Below are 27555 nucleotides of genomic sequence, written 5' to 3' on the forward strand. Positions count from 1 at the left end.
GAAAAATTCACATAAAACGGTTACCAGAAGCACCAATGGCCTTGAGATCGATGACTTGAACGACGATCTCGAGGACATCAAAGGAAGATTCCGGCGATGGGTTCGCCAGAATAGTCAAGATCACATCTGGACTCACACATTTCGTCATTTGTGATCATTGCTTTGTCAGTTTATGGATTTGGGTATTGGATCTTTGGATCTATGCAATTAGAGACTTTGTGTAGTATTTGGTTTTGGGTTTCTCTTTTCTGTTTGGTTGCTGAGAAAATATTGGATAGAAACTATAAAGATATTTAGTAGAAATTGTGTTTGGTTTGTAAGGGAAGATTTGTCATTTGTAGTGTTAAATTTTCTCAAGAAACAAACAAAGATTATTTATATATTCGGTTTGTAATTTTGTTAATTTAGAAAGGGCAAATTTATAAATACTAAGCAAATTTTGTTAAATTTGCCATTTATCATGTCAACAATTTTCATCCAAGATATAACGGCAGGGACTAAATTGACACAATATTAAAAGGTTAGGGACCAAATTAACACAAGTGAAAGGTTAGGGACCAAATTAAAATATGGTGTAAAGGATAGGGACCAAATATGTAGTTTACCTTTTATCTATTCTACTCTCCCTCCAAATCTCTCCAATTTGGGGGAATGAAAAAATGAGGGGTTAGAAGTAGTTGAAACCCTTCCCCCTCCTTAAAAAACTTCCAAACAAGGTAATTGAATTACTTTCCCTCCCTTTACTCTACTCCCCCTCCTTTTTTAAACTTCCAAATAGCTCATTAAAGAAACAAAAAAGAAAAAGGAAAAATAAATAAATAATAATGATATAACCAAAATATAACATTGATCCTATGGCTTTGTATTAGGAACCATAACCCAATCAAGTCGTGACTTATATTTGCTTACAATGGGACAAGACAATGACTTTGAAATACTATGATCTTCTAGATCAAAAACATAAATCAACCTATCAAAAGACTTTGTAAAATAGATTGCGTTTTGTCTGATTCCCTTTTCTGCAAAACAAGATATAGCCTTATGCTCCAAACCATGATACTGAGAAAGAAAAATAGTCCACCCTCCTATGTTGTTCACTTGCACCCACACTCGACTAGAAAAATCCATTTGAAAAATAAGAAAACCAAGAATCTTTGTTCCATTCCATCCACCCCCCATCTTATGAATATATAAGAGCTTCCCACCACATTCAACAAGATATTCCTTGGTTATGTCGATTTCAGGAGGTGATGGTTGAGGAAAGTTCTCCCTTGTAAACTTTGTGAAATGAAGATTTGAACCCACAAATTCAGCAGTAAACAATTCATAAATAGGAGGTTGTCCTGAAAACCATGTCAAAAAGTAAACCTTCTCTCTAAACATCGTTGCTGCAACTATGCTCTTCAACCTATCATCCAAATCAAATTCAAACACTTGTTCACTAAATTCCTTTTCTCCAGGTTGACAAAAATAGAATTTGCTTGTGGAACCATCAATGAACATTACATAATAATCATGGTTGGTTTCATTTGGTGGTGAGGATAGAATACAAATATACAAATCGTTAATAAAATCGAATTGCGGGAGTTGCAACCGTGGGAGCTTCACCACCTCTTTAGATGTAATACTCAAGAGGCAAAGATCCATTGAGTCAATATCTTTCAACACCAACCATTCCTTTGAGCTAGAGCATATTGATTTATTATGCATCTCAGGAATTGTCCCCGAGTCAAAATGATTGTTTGATATGTTAACCAAAGTTTGCCTTTCTAGATTTTTCCCATCAGCAATTACAAGCCAAGGATATGATTGAGGAATAATATGAGGATGCTTTGTAGCTTCCATTTCCAAGCCTGTGTATAAGCAAAAAAAAGCAAGTTTTAATATTAAAAGATGAAAAACTCGAGTCCAATAAACAAAGGAAATTTGGTATGGCAGTCTTATTTAAATATTCTTGATCCACGTCTTATTCTAACTCAAAATAAAAGGTTGAATTATTATCAAAATAAAATAAAAGTTTTTTTTTTTTATTTTTTATTTGAGAAACACACACACATATATAAGGGAAAGGGGATGAGATAAGAGAATACACTCACACGCCAACACCAAAACTGTTAGTGTCACAGAGCAAGTGATAAACCCTTTTTCAAAATAAAATAAAAGTTTGAGTTAGGAAACTCGAGATCTTTTCCAAATATAATAGTACGGATCCAAATATCAACACTTATGTTATAAATTGGTTAAATTGTTAACTAGTAATTTTTTTTTTTTTTTTGGTTTCAAAAAAGTTGCACGTTAACTAGTAATTATACAGTATATTCTCACAAATATCAATTGATATTCTTGCAAACTTTATTTCTTGAAATTATAAGTCAAGCGTATTGAACTTGTGGAGTACTTTCAAATTTTTTTTTTATTCCAACTTTTTAAAGAAGTGCAAGAATCAGGTACAATATTTAGGTGCTATTCCTTAAATTCTGCTCTTAAGATTTTGTTATGTAAATTTTTTTCTCATGAGATGGAAGTGTAATTTTAAGTTAAGCACCTAAATTTTGTCCTTCAAAGGATAACAATATATATATATATAAATTGTCATAATGATTTTTAACATGGTAATACAATAATCTTTTATACCTAATCTAGAGTTTGGCTTCTAAGAAACCTAACGAACAATATTTTAGGAAACCCAAATAATTAAATTTTTGAGTCTTATTATATGTTGCATCCCCGATTTAAAATACTTTCAATCAAGAAAAGTTGTCCTATTGCCTTCAAAAGGAATAATATTTCAGGCAATCAATATTCCTTAAACATTGACAATTTAAATACAAATTCATTGAAAAAAAAAAAAAAAAAAAAAAAAAACAGAAATACAATCCATTGATATCATAAAAAACAGAATTCATAAAAAAAATAAAAATAAAAAGGAAGAGAGTCCGAGTGCTAGAATCATTGTTTCTTAAAAGCAAAATACTATGTCAATTAATAATATTTATAACCACCGTCTAGTACGTCCCTTAACGATGTACATGTTCCCTAATGATTTTTGGCTCTAAAACAAAATCAATTACGTACCAACAAATTAATCCCTTGATTATTAAAATCTAAATAAGTGTTATAAAATTAAAAATCTAGGAGAAAGCACGTAAACAAGCGCAACGAAGCAAACTACAAATCGATAGTCAAAATTATGATCGAAAAGAACAAAAACAAAATTTACAGTAGATGATTATTATTCTTATTTTATTTAAGGAATAAATTTTTGGGATTTATAAGTAAAACAATGATGATTGAACTGTATTCTTTGGAAAATAATAGAACAAAATTTAAAATTGTACGTACCTTCTGAGATTCTCTGTGGAGGACACAGTGGTTGAGCGAATATTGTTAGAGATGAAAGTCTAATTCGACTTGAGGAGCGCCCTTGGTTTCGCTTGTAACTTTTTCTTTTTGTTCGTGAGCTCATGTTGTTAGGTTAACGAGTCTATATATACACGATGTTTACTTGGACTCTGGGATTTCCTAATCCTAGATTTATTAGGATTGGGATATCCTAATCCTAGATCAATTGTAACTGGGTTTACTATTACTAATTGAAATCGTATTGGAATTTGGACCTAACCGACTCAAGGTTGTAATATAAAAAACCCCTCCAAAGTTAAGCTGATTCTATTGTTTATATATAGAGGCCCTTTTTCTTCTTTTTTTTTTTCCTCAACTAAGGATCACACGCACAGCTCCATCGCGCTCTTCAACCCTTTGTGTCCTTCGCCGCACTACCCTCAACCGAAGATGGTACCTTTTCTTTTCTTATAAATTTTGTTGTTGATTTATTGTCTTATAGACATTATTTTTTCAAAGAAATCAGAAACCATAGTTATTTATTCTTTTGGTATTTACCATCGTTTATTTATTTATTTTTATATCAATAATTATTCCGCCATGCAGTGTACTAGTTAAAACTCTTTTTGTAATGTATTTTTAATAAATATCATCATCAGTTTTAAGGGGAGGGAGCAGGATTATTGTTTTTATTGTATCATATTGCTAAATTGATCCCCAGACTCTTTTAGAGTCTACAATCTAAATATATATTGTTCATGTCGTCTATTCATATTTCATGGTTGTAAAGAATTACTTTATTTCATTGTTTGGTCGAGTTTGAATAATTTTTCTTATTTGTTTCCTCCCTATTAAATTCAATACAGGACAACCATATATCTTCCAAATATATGATAGAAAATATTGTTCAATCTTTCAAGCAAGAGGAAGAGAGAGACAAAGAGAAGGAAGAAGAGCTAGATGGATTATGGTCTAAGCTTCCATTTCATCTTCTTAGTCTGAATGAAGTAGAGCTTGATGGATCATGTTCTGAGTTTTCATTAGATCTTCTTTGTGAGAAAAAGAAGGAAGAATTGCTAGACAGATCATGGTCTGAGCTTCCATTTCATCTTCTTTGTCAATTTTCAGCACGCCTCATTCTCAGAGACTTGAGTACTTTTCGTGCCATTTGCAAATCATGGCGATTAAGTAGTCCTATGAGTCCACTTCGACCATTATTGGATCCCCCATATTCTCATTTTCCATGTTTAATGCAATTGGATATTCACAAATGCACATTCTTTCATCCAATGCATGATAATGGCAGTTATCAAATGGATATTCCAGAATTACAAGATGCATCTATCCGATATTCAAAGTACGGTTGGCTTTTTTTGTCTGAAAAGGATGGAAGTGCCTTTTTCTTCCATCCCTTTGATAGGATTAAAATAGAACTCCCAAGTTATCCTTGCAAGGAAGAATTTAAATCAATGAGTTTTTCTTCTCCCCCAACTTCTATTAACTGTTTTGTTATTGCAATCATATCTAATGGATCCAAATTCGGCATCATTAGGCGTGGTGAAGTGGCTTGGACTTTGTGCGAATTTACAGAGCGTTTTCAGCCTCTTGGTAATGGGAATCCCTACTATATAAAGACCGTTGCTATTGGTTGGGTCTACGAGAGGCCGGTTTCCCAGCTGAAGTGGGAGTATTTGATCCACATGAATACTTGACTCATCCTAATCAGTACAAATGTCGATGGAAATATTTTTCCTATTTTACTCCTCTGGAATACTTAGATTATTCATGCAATAGTTATTTGTTGGAAAGTGATGGTAAGCTTTTTGCAGTATTTGAGCTTAATGATATTGAGCCAAGTATTCAAATTTACTCATTGAATCTCTCCTCAATTGGGACAAGGATGAAATGGCATAAAGTGACAAATATTGGAAATAAAATGCTATATGTTAGTTCCTATAGTTCTTTTTCAGAATTGGCTGTGGCCAAAGGTATGAGTAATAAGATTTACTTGCCAAATGTTCTAGACAACAATAACATATTCTACTCTCTCCAAACTAAGAAGTACCACTCCTGTTTTAGTGATTATTCAAGTAAGAGTATATCTCTCGGAAGAGAACTAACCGGATGCACTTGGATTAAACCCAATTACATAGATTTGGATAAAGGGTTTAAATGGTGAGAAGAAGAATTATAGAGGTTGACGACTTACAAAGAAGCTTATTCTAGATGGAAAGAACTTCACAAAAAGTTTAGTTTATTTTTACTATGCATTGGTTATATCTCTAGTTTAGTTTTTTTTTTTTTTTTTTTTTTTTAATTAATTATTTTATTGTAAACATTTTGCTTTCAAATATGGAACTTTGCAACTTTTATTTTTATTTATTATGCAAACTTTGCAGCCAATTGGTTTTAAGTTTCAACATTATTTTCAACTAGTATATAACCTGTTCTTACACATGGAAATGGTGAATTGTTGTGGTGCTATATTGATGTTAGCTTAGGTTATTTAACATATAAGATATTAGTTTGATTAGGACATTTTAAGGTACAAGATAAATAAACGTGTAATCTCCAACATTATTTTATGAAACAAACACAAAGAAGGGAATTCACCATGAGTAAGCATGAAACTGCAGTTACTTGAACGGATTCATCTGGATCTTCAAGTAAAGCTAGTATTACCCCTAAGACTTGACATGTATACTGTAGAATAGCAATAGATGGTATCTGGAAATCCAAAATTTGCAGAAGTCACTTCTTAACAGTTAGGAAGAAAGAAAATGAGAAACATATACACCAACGCAAATCCAGTTTTTTAAAATATAATACACTAAACCCAACAATTTGCCATTGTGTATGCATCAAATATTTAGTATGGAACTCAGCTTGTACAATGCATCTTCCAATACCAAATTAACCCAACAGTTCTCTTAAGGTTCTGTTTCTCTCAATACAAAACAGTTTACATCATAAAAAGTAATCTACATAAGCCCATTTTCATATAAAACAGAGCTAAAACAAATGGAGTCTAGAAAAGGCAAGTGAGTGTACTTGGCTGTCCATGATTCTGTGTGCCTGCCAGAAAATTTGCAAGTGAGTGTATATGCACAGTTCAACTATTCAGCAAAAAGAAATAATTTGATCATTGAAAATTTATTAAAAATAATGATAGCAATGTCTGGGTGGTGTAGTTAGTTATTTCTTCATGGCTACATATCAGGTGAGGTAGAGAAATTCTCTCTTTTTTTTTTTCTTTTTTTTTTTTGTGGCTAATTTATTATTTTGTTAAATTAAAAGCCTAACAATATCTTTAAAAATTCAAGTTGTACTTAAGTACTCAATTCTCAAAAGTTGTTCAAACAGTATATATCTTCAAAGTTGAAATCATTACATTTAGGCAACTAAAATTATTTAATTTATCAGAGTAAGACAATTGTTGGTATCTTCTGAAACACAATATGAAATTGTTTTGTAAATAGAACAATTGCAATTAGTATCTAAACATCTCAACAGCAACAATGAATGATTATGAAACTCTTTTTTTACTTTTTTTTCCCTGCAAAATTTATATATTCATACTTTCAAAACAAACAAAGAAGATCCATTTCACCAAAATCAATACTAATCACAAGTGACTAAGGATGTCCAAATCAACAGAAGTCATTTCACCAAAATCACATGGAAGTATAACAAGTTCAAATACTGAGAGAGTAGATTAAAGAAGATTGTGGAAAAAAGAAAATGGAATAAAGAAAAGAGTAGAATACCCATGGTAGCTAGTTTGGAGACTTCGTCACCCATTTTTATCATCTCGTTCTAGTTCACTTTGTTAAGACATGAAGCTGGGCTTTGATCCAACACAACACAAACCTATACGATATCAATCATCACAAGACCCTCCAAAACAAATACCAAAACCTAAATACATACACAAAGACATATATGTAAAGAGTGTGAATGATAAAAAAACCTTTAACATTTCATGGATGGTTATTGGAGTCAATCAATCGATCAGTAAATCTCACCTCTATCCCCTCTATCATCCTTCGCCCCCCCCCCCCCCCCCTCTCTCTCTCTCTCTCTGAAACCAAAGCCCGAAGAGCAACGAAGACCATGATTGTCCGTCGATTTGTATGTGGGACATGTTTGTTAATCTGGATTTGCAAGAGAGAGTCAGAGAGAGTTTCTGAAATTTTTGAATAGGGGTAAGCATGAAGAAGAGAGAGAGAGGAGAAATTGAAAGAGCATAGAAAAATGAGGGCTCACACGGATCGCTGACGTGTTTGATTGAGCTGTCCAATTCTTGAGCATTAGATCAATTGAATGGCTAGGATTAAAGCAATTGCTCACCGTGCAATACCTGGATATGAATCCGGATGTTGATGTGTTGTTTGGATTGTTTTGGAGAAAGAGATAGAAACAGAGTGGAACAAAGAGAAAGCGTTGCAGAGGAAGAAAGAGAAACTTTCGAACTTGAAAATCTATCTTGGGTCACATCAAATTTTGTGACGTTAATCGGATCATTAAATTTATTTTTTATATCCCCTCAAAAAAAAAAAGATAAAAAAAAGATAAAAATCATTTTTTATACACCATTTTTTTTAGATTACAAAAATTTAAAATTTATTTGATAATATAATAACTGATTTTTGATGATCTTATTAAAATTTCACAAGTATAAAGAATATAAGAACGTAATAACATTCACAATTGGCCTTGCAAATAGCATATGTAAGAAAATTTTAGCATCTTTGCACTAAAAGGCCCTAGCTTTTGGCCTTGTATTGGCCTGATATCCTAAAAAAATTTGCAATATTGTTACAGTATCATTGTAAATTTACGATGGTGTTGTAGCAACATTGTAAAACAAAATAATAATTTTTTATTCTCACCTATAAATATCTACCACTTTCTCTCTCTTCGTTGTCTCATCTTCTCTCTCTCCATAACATTATCGGTCTCACATCTCTCTCATAGTGGTTCATTTTTTCTAGCGTGATCATGGGTCCAGCATTATTTGGTGGTTTGGCGGCGTTGTCCTAGTGGAGTGGGTCGAGATTGGCGTGGTGGTTGATCGAGTGGGTCAAGATCGGCGTGGGTTTTGTTTGTGGGTCGAGATCCACGTGGGTTTTGTCAAGTGGGTCGTGGGTCATGGCAGTGGAGATCAGCGTGGTTCGTGGGTTTTGATCGAGCAATGGAGATTGGGTGGGTCGTGGACTTTGGATTTTAGATTTGAATTGGTTGGTTTGGTGGTGGTGTGGTGGTGGTGACTATGGTGGGTGGTTGAGAGAGAGAGAGAGAGAGAGAGAGATTTTGGTGATATTGTTGGATTGGTGTGGGTTCGATTTTGCTAGGTTTTTGTTGGTCATTTGTGGGTTTTGTTTTGGCGGTGGTGGGTGGTGGGTGATGGGCAATGAGGCAGGGGTGGTTTGTTTGAGTTTTGTAGCCTTTTTGGATGGTGGAGTCAGTGGTGGTACAGGTAGTTTCAATGGAAGAAAGACATAGGAAGAGGTAAAAATTAGAGAGAGGAGAGAATAGATATGGTTTTGGGATATATTATTTTATAGATATATTATTTTAATGTGTTGTATGGAAAAATAAAAGTTGAGATGTTGGGTGTGTTATAAAATTGTATGGTATAAATGATAAAGTAGCTTTTTGAGATGGTAAAATAGAATAGGATAGCTTTTCCAAATGTGAATGCTCTAATAAGAACATGCAATCCAATGGTTGAATTTTCAAAATTCACACTAAATATAGAGATATATGAAAAGTTTGAAAGGTTTATTTATTAAAAAAGTAGGGCTGAAAAATAAGAAATGGGATATTAGGTGATTTGTAAAATATTATTATGAAATAAATAAAGTAGTTCTTTAAGTATGTAAAATAAGTCTCTTTTTGCATATTTGGATGCTAATGCATAGTGCCTTTTTTTGTCCTTACGGGAGGGAAATTTGAAATTTTCCACCAGCGATTTTGGTTTTCCTTTGAGGTGTGCATATCATATATGTAATGCAACCATTTTGTTAATAGTGATTCTCATAAATATTATAATATAAACCTATTACTCGCACTATTTTATCATCTACCATTAATAGCTTGCCACCTCAAACATTACTTAATGATTCATCAATTACAATTACACGATCATAAACAACAACAACAAAAAAACAAAAAACAAAACATAACTTTGTAGTTTTGCAAAAGCATCAAGTATTATATTGTTACACTAAATAGGGGAACTCATTTTTCTCTTCTTCTACTCAAAAAAAAAAGGGAGGGGGGGGGGGGGGATTTCATAAGCAAATTGACTAGAATAATATTAAGTGTGGTTTTGAACCTTTAATCGACTGAAATTTTAATTGAGCTGAGAATAATCAGGTAAATTAAATTATTAAAGTTATGAATTGATTTGTTTGAAAGAAAAGCATTCAGTTTTGGCTTCAAGTTGAGAGTCATTCATGTAAAATGCTTTTTAAAGCTAGATTACTAAATTGGTCATACAATTACGTGATAAAGTTAAATTTGGTCCATCAACTATTAACTTTGTCAATTTAGTCTCTCAAGGCTTATGTGTCTCAACTTAGTTTGTATTGTGTCACAATTGCCATTGTCATACAATATTGATAAAAAAAATCCATATTTTGAAGTGAGAGTAAACAAATGATACACCAAGAGAAAAGATTGAATAGCTCTTGGTTGGCATTCCACGTTAGATGATGCAACAAATTTACAGAAGACGACGTTAACCCTATATAAGAATAGATCTTGGTTGAACATGGACTAGCAAATTTAAACACAATCCTACTTAATGAGTTCACCCATTATTCTTGAAGGCGACTCAGAATTGGTAATCAAGTCCTTGTGAAGTGAAGAGAGATCCCTTTCTTCGTTTGGACATATTCTTGAGTCAGCAAAGAATATGATAGAAGCCAACCATACTTCATTTTCTCATGTTCGTCGTATTGGTAATTCTGTTGCTCATACCCTAGCTAAACATGTTATACATGTTATAGCTACATGATGTGGATGGAAGATGTTCCTTCACACCTTCATTCTATATTGCTAGTCCACTATTAACAAAATGGTTGCATTACATATATGATATGCAAGCGAGTGTATATGCATAGTTCAACTATTCAGCAAAAAGAAATAATTTGATCATTGAAAATTTATTAAAAATAATGATAGCAATATCTGGGTGGTGTAGTTAGTTATCAAACTAGTCTCAACACTATAGGTTCCTATTTTACACTACCTTTTCCCTCATTTTTTGCTCTCTTCCTTCATATGACATTACTCATAACCCAACTTCCCCATTCACTCATCACAACCCATAACATGCACACCAACATAGCTAAAAATACTAGAACTAAACATGAAGCCTCTACTGAAGTCTTAATTAAGAAAGTAGTAAGATATCATAGCAACACCAAAGCCAAATGTTTTTGCTGTTTCAAAAAGCACTACTTGTAAGAGTACGGACACAAACAATCCACGAGGTACTGTCCTCGTTCACAAAAAGCACAAAAAGGAAAAAGAGAGCAGACAAGGCCATTCAAAGATACGACAGTCAAAAGAATGAGCCACATAGAAGTCAAAATGCATTCACTCTCAGTCATTATTTTCTGGCTGTTGTTCCTCCTACATCCTGCAGCAGTGCACCAAATATTAGAGAGAGAATTGATCCAAAGAACTCAAGCCAAAGCAGCAAGTTTAAAGTTTCCACACCTTGCACTCTTTATCAAACATAACATATCACAACCAATTCAGATGTATTTAACAGATCACAACCAATTCATATCATAACTAGATCACAACCAATTCAAATTAACAGCAAGATAACAATTTCAGTTGTATTTTACTCGAATTCAGGTGTAATATCTATGATCATAAACAAAAAGTTGTACTAACTATATAGATCAAATCACAAGCAAACTCAAAATTAAAAAGAAACCAAATACCCTAATTGCTCACCTCAGCTTATACTCCCAAAAAGCTAAGCAAAGCAAACTCAACTAGACACAAACGAAAATAAAACACAGAGTTAGTAGTAACAAATAAATAAATGGAGGGGGCGCAGAGTAAGAAGGGGAAATCAGACACAACGAAGGCCTAGAGTTGAAAAGGAAAGGAAAAACTCGTGGGGTTTGGGTACTACTACATACGATTGGCCTAGAAGAAACAGAGAAAGGGGTTTGATGGAGCTGGGACTGACTTTTTGGACGAGTAAGAGTATACACCTACTGCAGCTTATATCTATGCACCACATCTTTTAGGAACATAATATAAACATGCAAATAATTAACTTATATATATATATATATAGAGAGAGAGAGAGAGAGAGAGAGTCATGATATGAGAAGTAGGATATTCAAATGAGGTACTTGGCCTACCTAGATCCTATTATTTCCTTATTACATCATAAACTAAACTAGGGCTTTGCCTAGTTTGGCTTGCTTTTCATTGAATGGTTTACCAAACCTGATTTTTATTTTTTTTAATCAACAACTATATATAAACAGGCACTCTAGTTATATTTTTTAGTACTCACAGAGGTAGGACATGACCCTCAATAGTCAATCCTCAATGCCGGCTACCCCTACCTTTTTCCTAATTTAATTTCATAATGTCCCAAATTCTATGGAAGTTTTGAGAAAATTATATTTGATACAGATAGTATAAAATAAAATGGTTGAGGTCAAAATTTTCTCCAAATTCCTAAGTTGGTCTTTGACTAGTGTTGTTGTGATTGAAATTTTGTAAAAAGTAAGCAAGCAGCCAATATAAGCAAGTAGTAGTAATTAATTGTCAAACGCCAAGACTCATGTTTAGGATTTGGGATTCGCTTATTTTGCTGAAACTGAAAACTTTTTACTAAAAGTATTGTAGATAAAGATAAAAAGTTAACTGAAATAGTATAGTGAGACTTATGAATAATACCAAAAAGTGCAGTAGGATCAATAAATAGTAGCAAAAATAAGCTAAATAGTAAAATAAATTGACAAAATTTATCATGCCAAACGGACACTCATTTCTAAATTCATAATCCTAATTCCCAAGCCACCTCATTTATAAATGCTTGCGTAGTTTTTAAACCTTTTTGGCAGGACCAATAAGTGTCGGATGCTACCGTACCTTTCCTCAACTACAAGTTAGTTGCGATGCTTGCCTTTGCCCCTAAGCTATGTAGCACGGGTGTGTTTCGGGACTCGGGTGCGGGTGCGGGACTCGGCAATTTTTGAAAAAGGTGGGTGCGGGTGCGGGTGCAGGTGCGGCGGGACTCGGCGATTAAAAAATTATTAAAAATATTTATATTTATATTTTTAATATATTGCTAAGCATACTTTTTTACATTATACAAACATATACCAAATTTAAGAGCAATAGACAATAGACAATAGTGTTGATACCTGAGTTAAGAATGAGTGAGAGAGAGCTAAAGAAAGAATGAGCTGGAAAATAGAGTCACAGCAAGCAGCCAAGCAGAGACAAAGGCAGAGATCAGAGCACAGAGAGAGTGAGAGACGAGTGAGACGGAATGAGAGAGAGGCAGAGAACTAATGAGAGTGAGAGACGAGTGAGCCTTTAGTAGGATTTGGTATTTTGCTCAAACGGTGCGTTCTGTGCCTTTTTTTTTTAATTTCGGCCATATCGACAGTTTCGGCCTGAATCGGCCGTTTCGGCGGTTTCAGCCGATATCTGCCGATATGGCCCGAGTCGGCCCGATTCAGTGTGAATCGGCCCGATTCAACACGAATCGGCCCGAGTCGGAGCCGCGTCGGCGCAATTTGGCGTGAGTCGGCTAAAAAATGGAACACGCCACGTGGCATGACGCGGTCGGACGCGTGGGCAGCGGCATCCCTTGCACGTCGCCGAGTCCGACGCGGGTGCGGCACCTCCGGTGCCGCGTCCGTTCTTCATAGCCCCTAAGTGCACGCCTGCGCAAAGCAGCAGCGGCGGCGGCGACGGCAGCAACAGCAGCAGCAGAAACACCACCTCCTCTGGTCTGCAGAATTTCGTGTGTTATAATCTTGTGTATACTTTGAATGTGTTATTTGAAATATGCTACAGTGTTGCAACAAATTGAACATGGATCCGTTTAATTTTTAGGGTGTTGCAAAAAGGCATGCAATAAATATGCATATTTAACCGAAAAGGAAGCTCATCATCAAAGGCATATACTACAACAACCACTATGATGAAAATTTGAAACCCTAACCCCAAATATTTTTGATGCCTCATATACTTCATACATAATTTGTCAATTCAAAGTGAAAAATGTACAACAGCAAAATCACATCATGTCTCTATATGTGTGTATAGTATTTTTTTTTTTTTTTTAATTTTTTATTGTGTTATCCATTGTGATTGAGATTTCAATTAACTTGTTTAAACACTAAATTAAGTTAACTTAGAAAAATCAGTATTAAGTTGTTGTAGGGGTCTAAACCTAATCAACACCATTGAAGTTTCAAGAGATCAGGTTTGGATGATTCTCCATTAGATACACAAAGAGGTGTTGGCTAAGATACAAGGCTCTTGGCCTTAACTTGGTACTCAGTTTGTATATGCTTTGAATAATCGAAGATTCAGTTTCCATTAAAACATGACTTACTCGAATATCATTTATGGTACAAAAAATATGAGCAACATATGATCAACCTCTTATCATTTGAGCATATTAAAACTTTGTAATATTTGAACACCTTTTGACATGAATCCAACTCTTTTTTACTACTTTTCCTTTAATTTTCACTAGGGTTTTTGTTCTTTAACTTACCCTCATATGGCACCTGTTCTCATGCTCTGCAAGTTTAGATTTGCCTTGGACGCGAGCTTTGCAGTGCCTGCACGGACGGAGATCCTTGTTTTCCAGGTTGCGCTTCTTCCCCCTAAGAGTGTACACCGGCGGCTTCTTTTGACCCTTACTCATTGCGTTCCCCAAACCCTTTGATGTCTGAAATGGTTCTCTACCAAAAGAAATTTTTTGAAATGGGGAAATGGGCCACTTTAGGGTGGGTTTGTTTCTTTATCAATCTGATTTGAGCAAGACCAAAAAAAAAAAAAACCCACATTTATTATTATTATTTTTGTTGAGAAACAGTATATATATAATCTAATAACGCAAATGATTCATAATTTTTGATATTATATGTTTTGATTATAATGAACATTAAAAATGGTGCTAATAATGAGTTCCCAATAAAAATAATATCACTCCAAATTAAACATGATAATTTAACAAAGTACAGGAAAATATTGAAAAATTTTGACTTGCTAAGCTATCTTTTCTTAATTTGTCAAAAATATTGTTATACTTTGATTATGTTTATCTCTTTTTACTTTTACCTAATTCCCACGCCAAAAAAAAAAAAAAAGAGTTTTCTAGGCAAATTGGAAATATTGGGTGTGTTTGGATACCGCTTCTTTGTTGCAAACTAAAAATTGCTGAAAACACTGTAATAAAATAATTTTTAAATGTGTGAATAGTGCTGTGACCTGTGAGATCCAAATTTATATTGAAATTTGTGTTTGGATGACTTTTGTGGGTCCGTGGACAGTGCCGTGAGACTTACATTTTTTCAACAAAACGCACAAACGCAAAGAGGAAACGCATCCCAAACGCACACATCGTATTATCTTCATGCAAAAAGTTAAAAAAATAAAATAAAGCGGTTGTTGTCTATTTAGAACAAAATGGTGTTGTTAAAGGAATATGGTTCAATTAAAAAGTCAATTCCGCTTGCACCACAATCTAATAGAAACTCTGACCTCACTCTCACTCACTCTCTCTCTCTCCTCCCCTAATCCAAACTCTCACTCTCTCTATTTATCTATTTCTCTCTCTACAGTGATAGGGTTTCAGCTCGACCAAAGCTTAGCCATGGAGTTGCAAACTAGCATGGGATTATCTTGGATCCTCATCCTTGTCCCTCTCTCTTCATATTTGAAAAAACCATGTGTGTGATGTTTTGCTTTTTGTTTTTGCAATTGCCCCTTAATACAAAAAAAAAAAAAAAAAAAAAAAAAAATAGAAAAGAAAAGAAGAAGATTCATTGAAATCATATTTTTAAAACTCAATTTTAGTTAAAACTTTAATATAATTTTGCAATTTTAATTGAATGTCACCAAAAAAAAAAAAAAAAGTATTCTGAGTATGCATTTAAGAATTTGTAACAAGATTATCAGAATCATATTTTCAAAACTTGATTTTAGTTAGAAATTTAATATTATTTCGCAATTTTAATTGAATGTCACAAAAAAATGTATACTGAGTGTGCATTAAAGAATGTGTAACAAGATTGTCGCTTTTATAATATGTTTTAATGTGTTTTGGGCAATCTCAGAATATAAGACAAAACTTGAATTACTTTCTCAAAAAAAAAAAAAAAAAAAAAAAAAAAAAGACGAAATTTAAATTTGAAGGTCACAATCTTTCTTCTTCTTCTTTTTTTATTTTTTATAATAATCTAGAACTTCGTTAATAAAAGTCTACATGTAAGATATTAAATATTCTTTGGTCCTGTTTATTCAGAGCATTTAAAATCCATAACATTTTTTTTTTAGAAGAATTTAAAATCCATAACATGGGAGGGCTAAATATTAAGATGCCAAGACTTGCGAAAATAAAAAGACGATAATATCTGAAACGTACATTCACGAAAAGCTAGATGTGACATCAATCGAAGATGACTGAGAAAAGATCGTGGATGCTCTGCATAGAGAACAATGATTGCACAAAAGAGTGGTGAAATTCAAGTTTGAGCAACTGAAAATAAAATGAGTTTTAAGTGTTTTAAGAACAAGAAGAGAGAGGATTAAATTGTTTCCATCCCTAGCTAAGAATGAGGTTGTCTGAATTTGAGCTAACATTACGTTACAAACATGATCAAATACTACATGATATGAGGCATTTCAGCTGTGAACCTGTATTGTAAATGCCATGCAAGTATCAACTCTTGAGGGAAGATGTTGAGCAAGTTGCTTTGTTAGATCTCTGACAAAAAGCCCTCATAGTCACTTCTGAGAGAGGTAGGATACGTTAAAGAATCTCCGACAGGCCTAAGTTCTAGAGAAAAGAGGAAGATTAGTTAAAAAAAAAAAAAAAAAAATTATTTGGCATGCCTGGCGAACATTAATGTCGTCATCATGAAGATATAGATCCAATCAAGGGATGGCAGCATGTACCTAAGAATGGTGAAGGTGAAAAAAAATGCCAAATCTGAAGTTTATATCCACCATGCACCACAAATGATTGACACCAAGGTAAGAAAGTGTAGAAAAATCAAAACATAGCATGTTCTTTGTAATTCAAAATATGATCAATGAGGAAAATGTCAAAAACATGCCCAGCAAGTAAAGGTAATAATAATAGAAACTCATAATAGTGATTATTTTTTAAATTTTTTTCTATTTTTATAATACCCTGTGCAGACATTTTTTATGCTCAAACCAATCAGTTCATTAAGCTCTAGTTCAAATGGCCTTTCCTATCTATATAAGAATAGGGTGGTGGGAGAAGTCTTACCAAGAACCAAAATAATGATTTCCATAACGCACCTGAAGATTGCGCAGCCAACAGAAAGGTTAAGCAAAATGGGTTCCACAGCTGCTTCATTGGGTGATGACTCAAGTATTTAAGACATGTCAAAAGAAAGTGCAAAACAAATTAATCAAGATTACAGTGTACAAGATAAATAAACATGTAATCACCGAAATTAATTTATGAAACAATCACAAAGAAGGGAATTCGCCATGAGTAAGCGTGAAACTGCAGTTATCCCAACGGATTCATCTGGATCTTCAAGTAAAGCTAGTATTACCCCTAAGACTTGACTTGTATACTGCAGAATATCAATAGATGGTATCTGGAAATCCAAAATAAGCAAAAGTCACTTCTTAACAGTTAGGAAGAAAGAAAATGAGAAACATATACACAAATGCAAATCCAGTTTTTTAAAATATAATGCACTAAACCCAACAATTTGCCATTGTGTATGCATCAAATATTTAGTATGGAATTCAGCTTGTACAATGCATCTTCCAATACCAAATTAACACAACAGTTCTCTTAAGGTTCTGTTTCTCTCAATACAAAACAGTTCACATCATAAAATGTTATCTACATAAGCCCATTTTCATATAAAACACAGCCAAAACAAATGGAGCCTAGAAAAGGCAAGTGAGTGTACTTGGCTGTCCATGATTCTGTGTGCCTGCCAGAAAATTTGCAAGCGAGTGTATATGCATAGTTCAACTATTCAGCAAAAAGAAATAATTTGATCATTGAAAATTTATTAAAAATAATGATAGCAATGTCTGGGTGGTGTAGTTAGTTATCAAACTAGTCTCAACACTATAGGTTCCTATTTTACACTACCTTTTCCCTCATTTTTTGCTCTCTTCCTTCAGATGACATTACTCATAACCCAACTTCCCCATTCACTCATCACAACCCATAACATGCACACCAACATAGCTAAAAATACTAGAACTAAACATGAAGCTTCTACTAAAGTCTTAATTAAGAAAGTAGTAAGATATCATAGCAACAACAAAGCCAAATGTTTTTGCTGTTTCAAAAAGCAGTACTTGTAAGAGTACGGACACAGACAATCCACGAGGTACTGTCCTCGTTCACAAAAAGCACAAAAAGGAAAAAGAGAGCAGACAAGGCCATTCAAAGATACGATAGTCAAAAGAACGACCCACATAGAAGTCAAAATGCATTCACTCTCAGTCATTATTTTCTGGCTGTTGTTCCTCCTACATCCTGCAGCAGTGCACCAAATATTAGAGAGAGAATTGATCCAAAGAACTCAAGCCAAAGCAGCAAGTTTAAAGTTTCCACACCTTGCACTCTTTATCAAACATAACATATCACAACCAATTCAGATGTATTTAACAGATCACAACCAATTCAGATCATAACCAGATCACAACCAATTCAAATTAACAGCAAGATAACAATTTCAGTTGTATTTTACTCGAATTCAGGTGTAATATCTATGATCATAAACAAAAAGTTGTACTAACTATACAGATCAAATCACAAGCAAACTCAAAATTAAGAAGAAACCAAATGCCCTAATTGCTCACCTCAGCTTATACTCCCAAAAAGCTAAGCAAAGCAAACTCAACCAGACACAAACGAAAATAAAACACAGAGTTAGTAGTAACAAATAAATAAATGGAGGGGGCGCAGAGTAAGAAGGGGAAATCAGACACAACGAAGGCCTAGAGTTGAAAAGGAAAGGAAAAACCCGTGGGGTTTGGGCACTACTACATACGATTGGCCTAGAAGAAACAAAGAAAGGGGCTTGATGGAGCTGGGACTGACTTTTTGGACGAGTAAGAGTATACACCTACTGCAGCTTATATCTATGCACCACATCTTTTAGGAACATAATATAAACATGCAAATAATTAACTTTTATATATATATATATATATATATATATATATAGAGAGAGAGAGAGAGAGAGAGAGAGAGAGAGAGAGAGAGTCATTATATGAGAAGTAGGATATTCAAATGAGGTACTTGGCCTACCTAGATCCTATTATTTCCTTATTACATCATAAACTAAACTAGGGCTTTGCCTAGTTTGGCTTGTTTTCATTGAATGGTTTACCAAACCTGATTTTTATTTTTTTTAATCAACAACTCTATATAAACAGGCACTCCAATTATATTTTTTAGTACTCACAGAGGTAGGACATAACCCTCAATAGTCAATCCTCAATGCCGGCTACCCCTACCTTTTTCCTAATTTAATTTCATAACGTTCCAAATTCTATGGAAGTTTTGAGAAAATTATATTTGATACAGATAGTATAAAATAAAATGGTTGAGGTCAAAATTTTCTCCAAATTCCTAAGTTGGTCTTTGACTAGTGTTGTTGTGATTGAAATTTAGTAAAAAGTAAGCAAGCAGCCAATATAAGCAAGTAGTAGTAATTAATTGTCAAAGGCCAAGACTCATGTTTGGGATTCGCTTATTTTGCTGAAACTGAAAACTTTTTACTAAAAGTATTGTAGATAAAGATAAAAAGTTAACTGAAATAGTATAGTGAGACTTATGAATAATACCAAAAAATGCAATAGGATCAATAAATAGTAGCAAAAATAAGCTAAATAGTAAAATAAATTGACAAAATTTATCATGCCAAATGGACACTCATTTCTAAATTCATAATCCCAATTCCCAAGCCACCTCATTTATAAATGCTTGCGTAGTTTTTAAACCTTTTTGGCAGGACCAATAAGTGTCGGATGCTACAGTACCTTTCCTCAACTACAAGTTAGTTGCGATGCTTGCCTCTGCCCCTAAGCTATGTAGCACGGGTGCGTTTCGGAACTCGGGTGCGGGTGCGGGACTTAGCAATTTTTGAAAAAGGTGGGTGCGGGTACGGCGGGACTCGGCGATTAAAAAATTATTAAAAATATTTTTATTTTTATTTTTAATATATTGCTAAGCATACTTTTTTACATTATACAAACATATACCAAATTTAAGAGCAATAGACAATAGACAATAGTGTTGATACCTGAGTTAAGAATGTGTGAGAGAGAGCTAAAGAAAGAATGAGCTGGAAAACAGAGTCACAGCAAGCAGCCAAGCAGAGACAGAGACAGAGATCAGAGCACAGAGAGAGTGAGAGACGAGTGAGACGGAATGAGAGAGAGGTAGAGAACTAATAAGAGTGAGAGACGAGTGAGCCTTCAGTAGGATTTGGTATTTTGCTCAAACCGTGTGTTCTGTGCCTTTTTTATTTTTTATTTTTTATTTTTTAATAAATTTCGGCCGTATCGGTAGTTTCGGCCTGAATCGGCCATTTCGGCGGTTTCGGTCGATATCTGCCGATACGGCCCGAGTCGGCCTGATTCAGTGCGAATCAGCTGGAGTCGGAGCCGCGTCGGCACAAGTCGGCTAAAAAATGGAACACGCCACGTGGCATGACGCGGTTGGACGCGGCTGGACGCGCGGGCAGTGGCGTCCCTCGCGCGTCCCGCCGCATCCGATGCGGGTGCGGCACCTCCAATGCCGCGTCCGTGCTTCATAGCCCCTAAGTGCACGCCTGCGCAAAGCAGCAGCGATGGCAGCAGCGGCGGCGGCGACAGCAGCAGCAGCAGCAACACCACCTCCTCTGGTCTGCAGAATTTCATGTGTTATAATCTTGTGTATACTTTGAATGTGTTATTTGAAATATGCTACAGTGTTGCAACAAATTGAACGTGGATCCGTTTAATTTTTAGGGTGTTGCAAAAAGGCATGCAATAAATATGCATATTTAACCGAAAAGGAAGCTCATCATCAAAGGCATATACTACAACAACCACTATGATGCAAATTTGAAACCCTAACCCCAAATATGTTTGATGCCTCATATATTTCATACATAATTTGTCAATTCAAAGTGAAAAATGTACAACAGCAAAATCACATCATGTCACTATATGTGTGTATAGTATTTTTTTTTTTTTAATTTTTTATTGTGTTATCCATTGTGATTGAGATTTCAATTAACTTGTTTAAACACTAAATTAAGTTAACTTAAAAAAATCAGTAGTAAGTTGTTGTAGGGGTCTAAACCTAATCAACACCATTGAAGTTTCAGGAGATCAGGTTTGGATGATTCTCCATTAGATACACAAAGAGGTGTTGGCTAAGATACAAGGCTCTTGGCCTTAACTAGGTACTCAGTTTGTATATGCTTTGAAGAATCGAAGATTCAGTTTCCATTAAAACATGACTTACTCGAATATCATTTATGGTACAAAAAATATGAGCAACATATGATCAACCTCTTATCATTTGAGCATATTAAAACTTTGTAATATTTGAACACCTTTTGACATGAATCCAACTCTTTTTTACTACTTTTCCTTTAATTTTCACTAGGGTTTTTGTTCTTTAACTTACCCTCATATGGCACCTGTTCTCATGCTCTGCAAGTTTAGATTTGCCTTGGACGCGAGCTTTGCAGTGCCTGCACGGACGGAGATCCTTGTTTTCCAGGTTGCGCTTCTTCCCCCTAAGAGTGTACACCGGCGGCTTCTTTTGACCCTTACTCATTGCGTTCCCCAAACCCTTTGATGTCTGAAATGGTTCTCTACCAAAAGAAATTTTTTGAAATGGGGAAATGGGCCACTTTAGGGTGGGTTTGTTTCTTTATCAATCTGATTTGAGCAAGACCAAAAAAAAAAAAAACCCACATTTATTATTATTATTTTTGTTGAGAAACAGTATATATATAATCTAATAACGCAAATGATTCATAATTTTTGATATTATATGTTTTGATTATAATGAACATTAAAAATGGTGCTAATAATGAGTTCCCAATAAAAATAATATCACTCCAAATTAAACATGATAATTTAACAAAGTACAGGAAAATATTGAAAAATTTTGACTTGCTAAGCTATCTTTTCTTAATTTGTCAAAAATATTGTTATACTTTGATTATGTTTATCTCTTTTTACTTTTACCTAATTCCCACGCCAAAAAAAAAAAAAAAGAGTTTTCTAGGCAAATTGGAAATATTGGGTGTGTTTGGATACCGCTTCTTTGTTGCAAACTAAAAATTGCTGAAAACACTGTAATAAAATAATTTTTAAATGTGTGAATAGTGCTGTGACCTGTGAGATCCAAATTTATATTGAAATTTGTGTTTGGATGACTTTTGTGGGTCCGTGGACAGTGCCGTGAGACTTACATTTTTTCAACAAAACGCACAAACGCAAAGAGGAAACGCATCCCAAACGCACACATCGTATTATCTTCATGCAAAAAGTTAAAAAAATAAAATAAAGCGGTTGTTGTCTATTTAGAACAAAATGGTGTTGTTAAAGGAATATGGTTCAATTAAAAAGTCAATTCCGCTTGCACCACAATCTAATAGAAACTCTGACCTCACTCTCACTCACTCTCTCTCTCTCCTCCCCTAATCCAAACTCTCACTCTCTCTATTTATCTATTTCTCTCTCTACAGTGATAGGGTTTCAGCTCGACCAAAGCTTAGCCATGGAGTTGCAAACTAGCATGGGATTATCTTGGATCCTCATCCTTGTCCCTCTCTCTTCATATTTGAAAAAACCATGTGTGTGATGTTTTGCTTTTTGTTTTTGCAATTGCCCCTTAATACAAAAAAAAAAAAAAAAAAAAAAAAAAAAGATTCATTGAAATCATATTTTTAAAACTTTATTTTAGTTAAAACTTTAATATAACTTTGCAATTTTAATTGAATGTCACCAAAAAAAAAGAAAAAAAAAAAAGAAAAGTATTCTGAGTATGCATTTAAGAATTTGCAACAAGATTATCAAAATCATATTTTCAAAACTTGATTTTAGTTAGAAATTTAATATTATTTTGCAATTTTAATTGAATGTCACAAAAAAATTTATACTGAGTGTGCATTAAAGAATGTGTAACAAGATTATCGCTTTTATAATATGTTTTAATGTGTTTTGGGCAATCTCAGAATATAAGACAAAACTTGAATTACTTTCTCAAAAAAAAAAAAAAAAAAGACGAAATTTAAATTTGAAGGTCACAATCTTTCTTCTTCTTCTTTTTTTATTTTTTATTTTTTATAATAATCTAGAACTTCGTTAATAAAAGTCTACATGTAAGATATTAAATATTCTTTGGTCATGTTTATTCAAAGCATTTAAAATCCATAACATTTTTTTTTTTTTGAGAAGAATTTAAAATCCATAACATGGGAGGGCTAAATGTTAAGATGCCAAGACTTGCGAAAATAAAAAGACGATAATATCTAAAACGTACATTCACGAAAAGCTAGATGTGACATCTTATTTTTTGGTTAAAAGGCGATTTTATTAAGAACTAAACAGCAAGCACAGAAACAGGGCAGAGTCTGTTAACAAAAAGCCCTACAACATCCTCCTCTACAATACCTCTAATGTCCACAGGCGGACAGTTAAAAGAAACAAAATCAGTAACTTGATCTAAACTCATCCTAGCTAACAAATCTGCACAGCAATTAGCCTGACGGAAGCAGTGTTTGATCTGAATCTGCTGAAACCGGAGCAACAATTGTCTACAATCCTCCAAGATAGGCGAGACAGTATTATTTTGGTAGTTTGGATTGAGAAACACATCCACCACAGCTTTAGCATCAAGCTCAATGACTAGAAATTGGACGTTTAAGTTGCTGCACAGGAAAAGACCTTCTTGAAGCCCCCAAAGCTCAGCTACAAAGCTAGTGGTCACCCCTATACGCCTAGCAAACCCCGTAATCCACCTTCCATCCTCATTCCTCACCACTCCTCCGCAACCTGCCAAACCCGGATTACCTTTAGAAGCCCCATCCGTATTTAATTTAACCCAACCCTCCTGCGGCTTCTCCCATCTAACTCCTTTGATGGTGCGCATAGCCAAATCTCTAAGAGAAGAAGCACAGTACAAAAACTCCCTCACTTGACTAACTACCTCCTTGGCCAAGTCATGATTCAGGTTCTTACCTCTGAAAACATATCCATTTCTACTCTTCCATAAGTTCCACAAAGCAAAAGGGAAAAACATCTTCCAAGGCATACTCTCAGACGTGCCATTGATCTTAGCTTTCCCATTGTAAACCAGCCACTCTTGCAAATGTGCTCTCCAAAAATTTTGGTCTGAAGGCATCACTCCCAAGTGCCTCCAAATTGATCTAACCCAAGCGCAATCCCTAAGAGCATGCATTACAGTTTCAATTCCCACTTGACAAATAGGACATTTATCATCAACACCCATTCCTCTTCTACTAAGACACCCCTTCACTCCTATGCTGTTATGCGAACATTGCCACATAAAGGTTTTAATTCAAGGCAGAATGTTAGCTTTCCAAATCCATTTAGCTGAAAAGGAAGAATCTTGGGCAGCACCATTAGCAAGACTATAAGCACTCTTTAAGTCAAAAACACCTCTAGGATTACTCCGCCAAGCTAGGCTATCACTACCTCTACCAATTAAAGGAAAAGGAGTAGCGTGGATCATAAGACTCACCTCTGAAGGGAGCACAAAAGAGATCCGGCCTAGATTCCACCCTGTATCCGTCATGAGGTCTTTAACTTCCCACTTGGATTCTTCAAAATTTAGAGGCCCTTGAATGAGGTGCCGAAGGGGACCTTTCTGGGTCCAATTCCCATGCCAAAAGCTCATCTTACTCTCCCTACCAACCATCCACATACTGCTAGCATTGAACACTTCCCTTCCTTTCTTCATTGCTCTCCAAATTCGGGAACAAGGCAGCCTGTCACCATTGGCTGAAGTTAATCTTCTGCTGTTACAGTATTTAGCTCTAAGGACTTTAGCCCAACGGGCTTCTTTTTCATTATTAAATCTCCAATTCAGCTTGGCAAGGAGAGCTATATTCCTTCCCTTTGCAGTTTGCAAGCCGAGACCGCCTTCCTCTTTAGTTCTAGTCACCTTATGCCAACCGACCCAGTGAATCTTCCTAGCTGTTTCCAAAGAACCCCAAAGGAAATTGCGGTTAACCCGGTCTATTCCCTCAAGAATTTTTACCGGAAGATGAGAGCATTGCATTACATAAGACGGAATCACCGCAGTGGAAGCTTGGAGTGGAAGCTAGATGTGACATCAATCGAAGATGACTGAGCAAAGATCGTGGGTGCTCTGCATAGAGAACAATGATTGCACAAAAGAGTGGTGAAATTCAAGTTTGAGCAACTGAAAATAAAATGAGTTATAAGTGTTTTAAGAACAAGAAGAGAGGATTAAGTTTCTCAAAAAAAAGAAGAAGAGAGGATTAAATTGTTTCCATCCCTAGCTAAGACTGAGGTTGTCTGAATTTGAGCTAACATTACGTTACAAACATGATCAAATACTACATGATCAAAGGCCCATTTAATATGAGGCATTTCAGCTGTGAACCTGTATTGTAAATGCCATGCAAGTATCAACTCTTGAGGGAAGATGTTGAGCAAGTTGCTTTGTTAGATCTCTGACAAAAAGCCCTCATAGTCACTTCTGAGAGAGGTAGGATACGTTAAAGAATCTGCAACAGGCCTAAGTTCTAGAGAAAAGAGGAAGATTAGTAAAAAAAAAAAAATTACCTGGCATGCCTGGCGAACATTAATGTCGTCATCATGAAGATATAGATCCAATCAAGGGATGGCAGCATGTACCTAAGAATGGTGAAGGTGAAAAAAAATGCCAAATCTGAAGTTTATATCCACCATGCACCACAAATGATTGACACCAAAGTAAGAAAGTGTAGAAAAATCAAAACATAGCATGTTCTTTGTAATTCAAAATATGATCAATGAGGAAAATGTCAAAAACATGCCCAGCAAGTAAAGGTAATAATAATAGAAACTCATAATAGTGATTATTTTTTAATTTTTTTTCTATTTTTATAATACCCTGCGCAAACATGTTTTATGCTCAAACCAATCAGTTCATTAAGCTCTAGTTCAAATGGCCTTTCCTATCTATATAAGAACAGGGTGGTGGGAGAAGTCTTACCAAGAACCAAAATAATGATTTCCATAACGCACCTGAAGATTGCGCAGCCAACAGAAAGGTTAAGCAAAATGGGTTCCACAGCTGCTTCATTGGGTGATGACTCAAGTATTTAAGACATGTCAAAAGAAAGTGCAAAACAAATTAATCAAGATTACAGTGTACAAGATAAATAAACATGTAATCACCGAAATTAAGTTATGAAACAATCACAAAGAAGGGAATTCACCATGAGTAAGCGTGAAACTGCAGTTATCCCAACGGATTCATCTGGATCTTCAAGTAAAGCTAGTATTACCCCTAAGACTTGACTTGTATACTGCAGAATATCAATCAATGGTATCTGGAAATCCAAAATAAGCAAAAGTCACTTCTTAACAGTTAGGAAGAAAGAAAATGAGAAAAATATACACAAATGCAAATCAAGTTTTTTAAAATATAATGCACTAAACCCAACAATTTGCCATTGTGTATGCACCAAATATTTAGTATGGAACTCAGCTTGTACAATGCATCTTCCAATACCAAATTAACACAACAGTTCTCTTAAGGTTCTGTTTCTCTCAATACAAAACAGTTCACATCATAAAATGTTATCTACATAAGCCCATTTTCATATAAAACACAGCCAAAACAAATGGAGCCTAGAGAAGGCAAGTGAGTGTACTTGGCTGTCCATGATTCTGTGTGCCTGCCAGAAAATTTGCAAGTGAGTGTATATGCATAGTTCAACTATTCAGCAAAAAGAAATAATTTGATCATTGAAAATTTATTAAAAATAATGATAGCAATGTCTGGGTGGTGTAGTTAGTTATCAAACTAGTCTGAACACTATAGGTTAATTACAATCCTTTAGATAAAACAAGTGGCAAATTACAATCAGTCATTAAGGAACAAATTTCAATTGCAACGAGTGCAGCATAGTATATATAACGTAAATGGCATGTGGAGTGTAACTTGACTAGCTTTGGCAGCTTTTTAATGAAATTTTTGGACAATTGTTTTTTATTTTATTTTTTATTTTTTTGGTTAAGTAAAGAAATGGACAATTTTTACATTCATGAAAAGAAAATCCAATAGGTTTCACAGACAAAGCAAGAACAATAAAAAGCCTCTGGAGGTTCCCTTTCCATTTCTTTTTGGTTCTCAAGGATTCTAGGCCTTCTTCACTTTTAGTGAACAATTTCACTCAAACTAACTCCAGAAAAAAAAAAATGTAAAACTGCAGCAGAGGACATTAAGACACCAGATTCACATAATTATACAGACCTAGTAAATCAATGGCAGTGATAACCGCCTGCTTTGCTGTAGGGTGGCGCACATGAAGAAGCTGTGAAAGCATATTAGTCCCCTGCAAAAGGAATAAACAAAGACGAGACATAAGAAACTGAATGCAGTAGTTATAGTATATACTGAGATCTCCATGGAGAAGCATTAGGAGAAAAGACAAGATCTCATACAATAAGTGCATCTATTCTGGCTTCAACAACTGTTGATGGAGTATTTCGCCGCATAGCCATACATTAGAGCCAAAGCAGCATGTATATCATCAGACTCTTCTGCTCTAAAACTGTCAGAGAAAATGGATAGGAATCTGCAATAGATTGAATAAAGAGCTTGTTCAAATGAATATCCTTAACTGATACACATTTTTCATATAAAATCACAAATACATGAAAAAAGGAAGCATTTTTTTGGGGGTTGGGGGGGGGGGGGAG

General features: G+C 34.6%; 1 protein-coding gene and 1 long non-coding RNA gene across 4 annotated transcripts; both read right to left on the reverse strand.

The window, feature by feature from the left end:
• Nucleotides 1-852: 852 nt before the first annotated feature.
• LOC115952075 lies at nt 853-3466 on the reverse strand. The gene is made up of 2 exons (XM_031069160.1): nt 3343-3466; nt 853-1853 (listed from the first exon to the last, which is right to left on the reverse strand). Exons 1-2 carry the CDS (start codon nt 3464-3466, stop codon nt 853-855), a joined length of 1125 nt encoding a protein of 374 aa, XP_030925020.1.
• A 2604-nt stretch (nt 3467-6070) lies between these two features.
• On the reverse strand, nt 6071-7752 carry LOC115951252. Of its 3 annotated transcripts, none has more exons than XR_004083261.1 (3): nt 7368-7752; nt 7110-7260; nt 6071-6417 (listed from the first exon to the last, which is right to left on the reverse strand). It is a non-coding gene; the product is annotated as an uncharacterized LOC115951252 (long non-coding RNA). The 3 variants fall into 3 exon arrangements; XR_004083262.1 differs by having other exon boundaries at nt 7110-7212; nt 7368-7402; XR_004083260.1 differs by having other exon boundaries at nt 7110-7212; nt 7313-7396.
• Between the last annotated feature and the right edge of the window lie 19803 nt (nt 7753-27555).

The sequence above is a fragment of the Quercus lobata genome, chromosome 7 (genome assembly GCF_001633185.2).
Source record: "Quercus lobata isolate SW786 chromosome 7, ValleyOak3.0 Primary Assembly, whole genome shotgun sequence".
Taxonomy (NCBI): domain Eukaryota; kingdom Viridiplantae; phylum Streptophyta; class Magnoliopsida; order Fagales; family Fagaceae; genus Quercus; species Quercus lobata.

Coding starts and splice junctions, on each gene's coding strand:
- LOC115952075 (XM_031069160.1), bottom strand. CDS start 3,466: ATGAGCTCACGAACAAAAAGAAAAAGTTACAAGCGAAACCAAGGGCGC. Junction 1,854..3,342: donor TCCACAGAGAATCTCAGAAG/GTACGTACAATT, acceptor GCTTATACACAG/GCTTGGAAATGGAAGCTACA.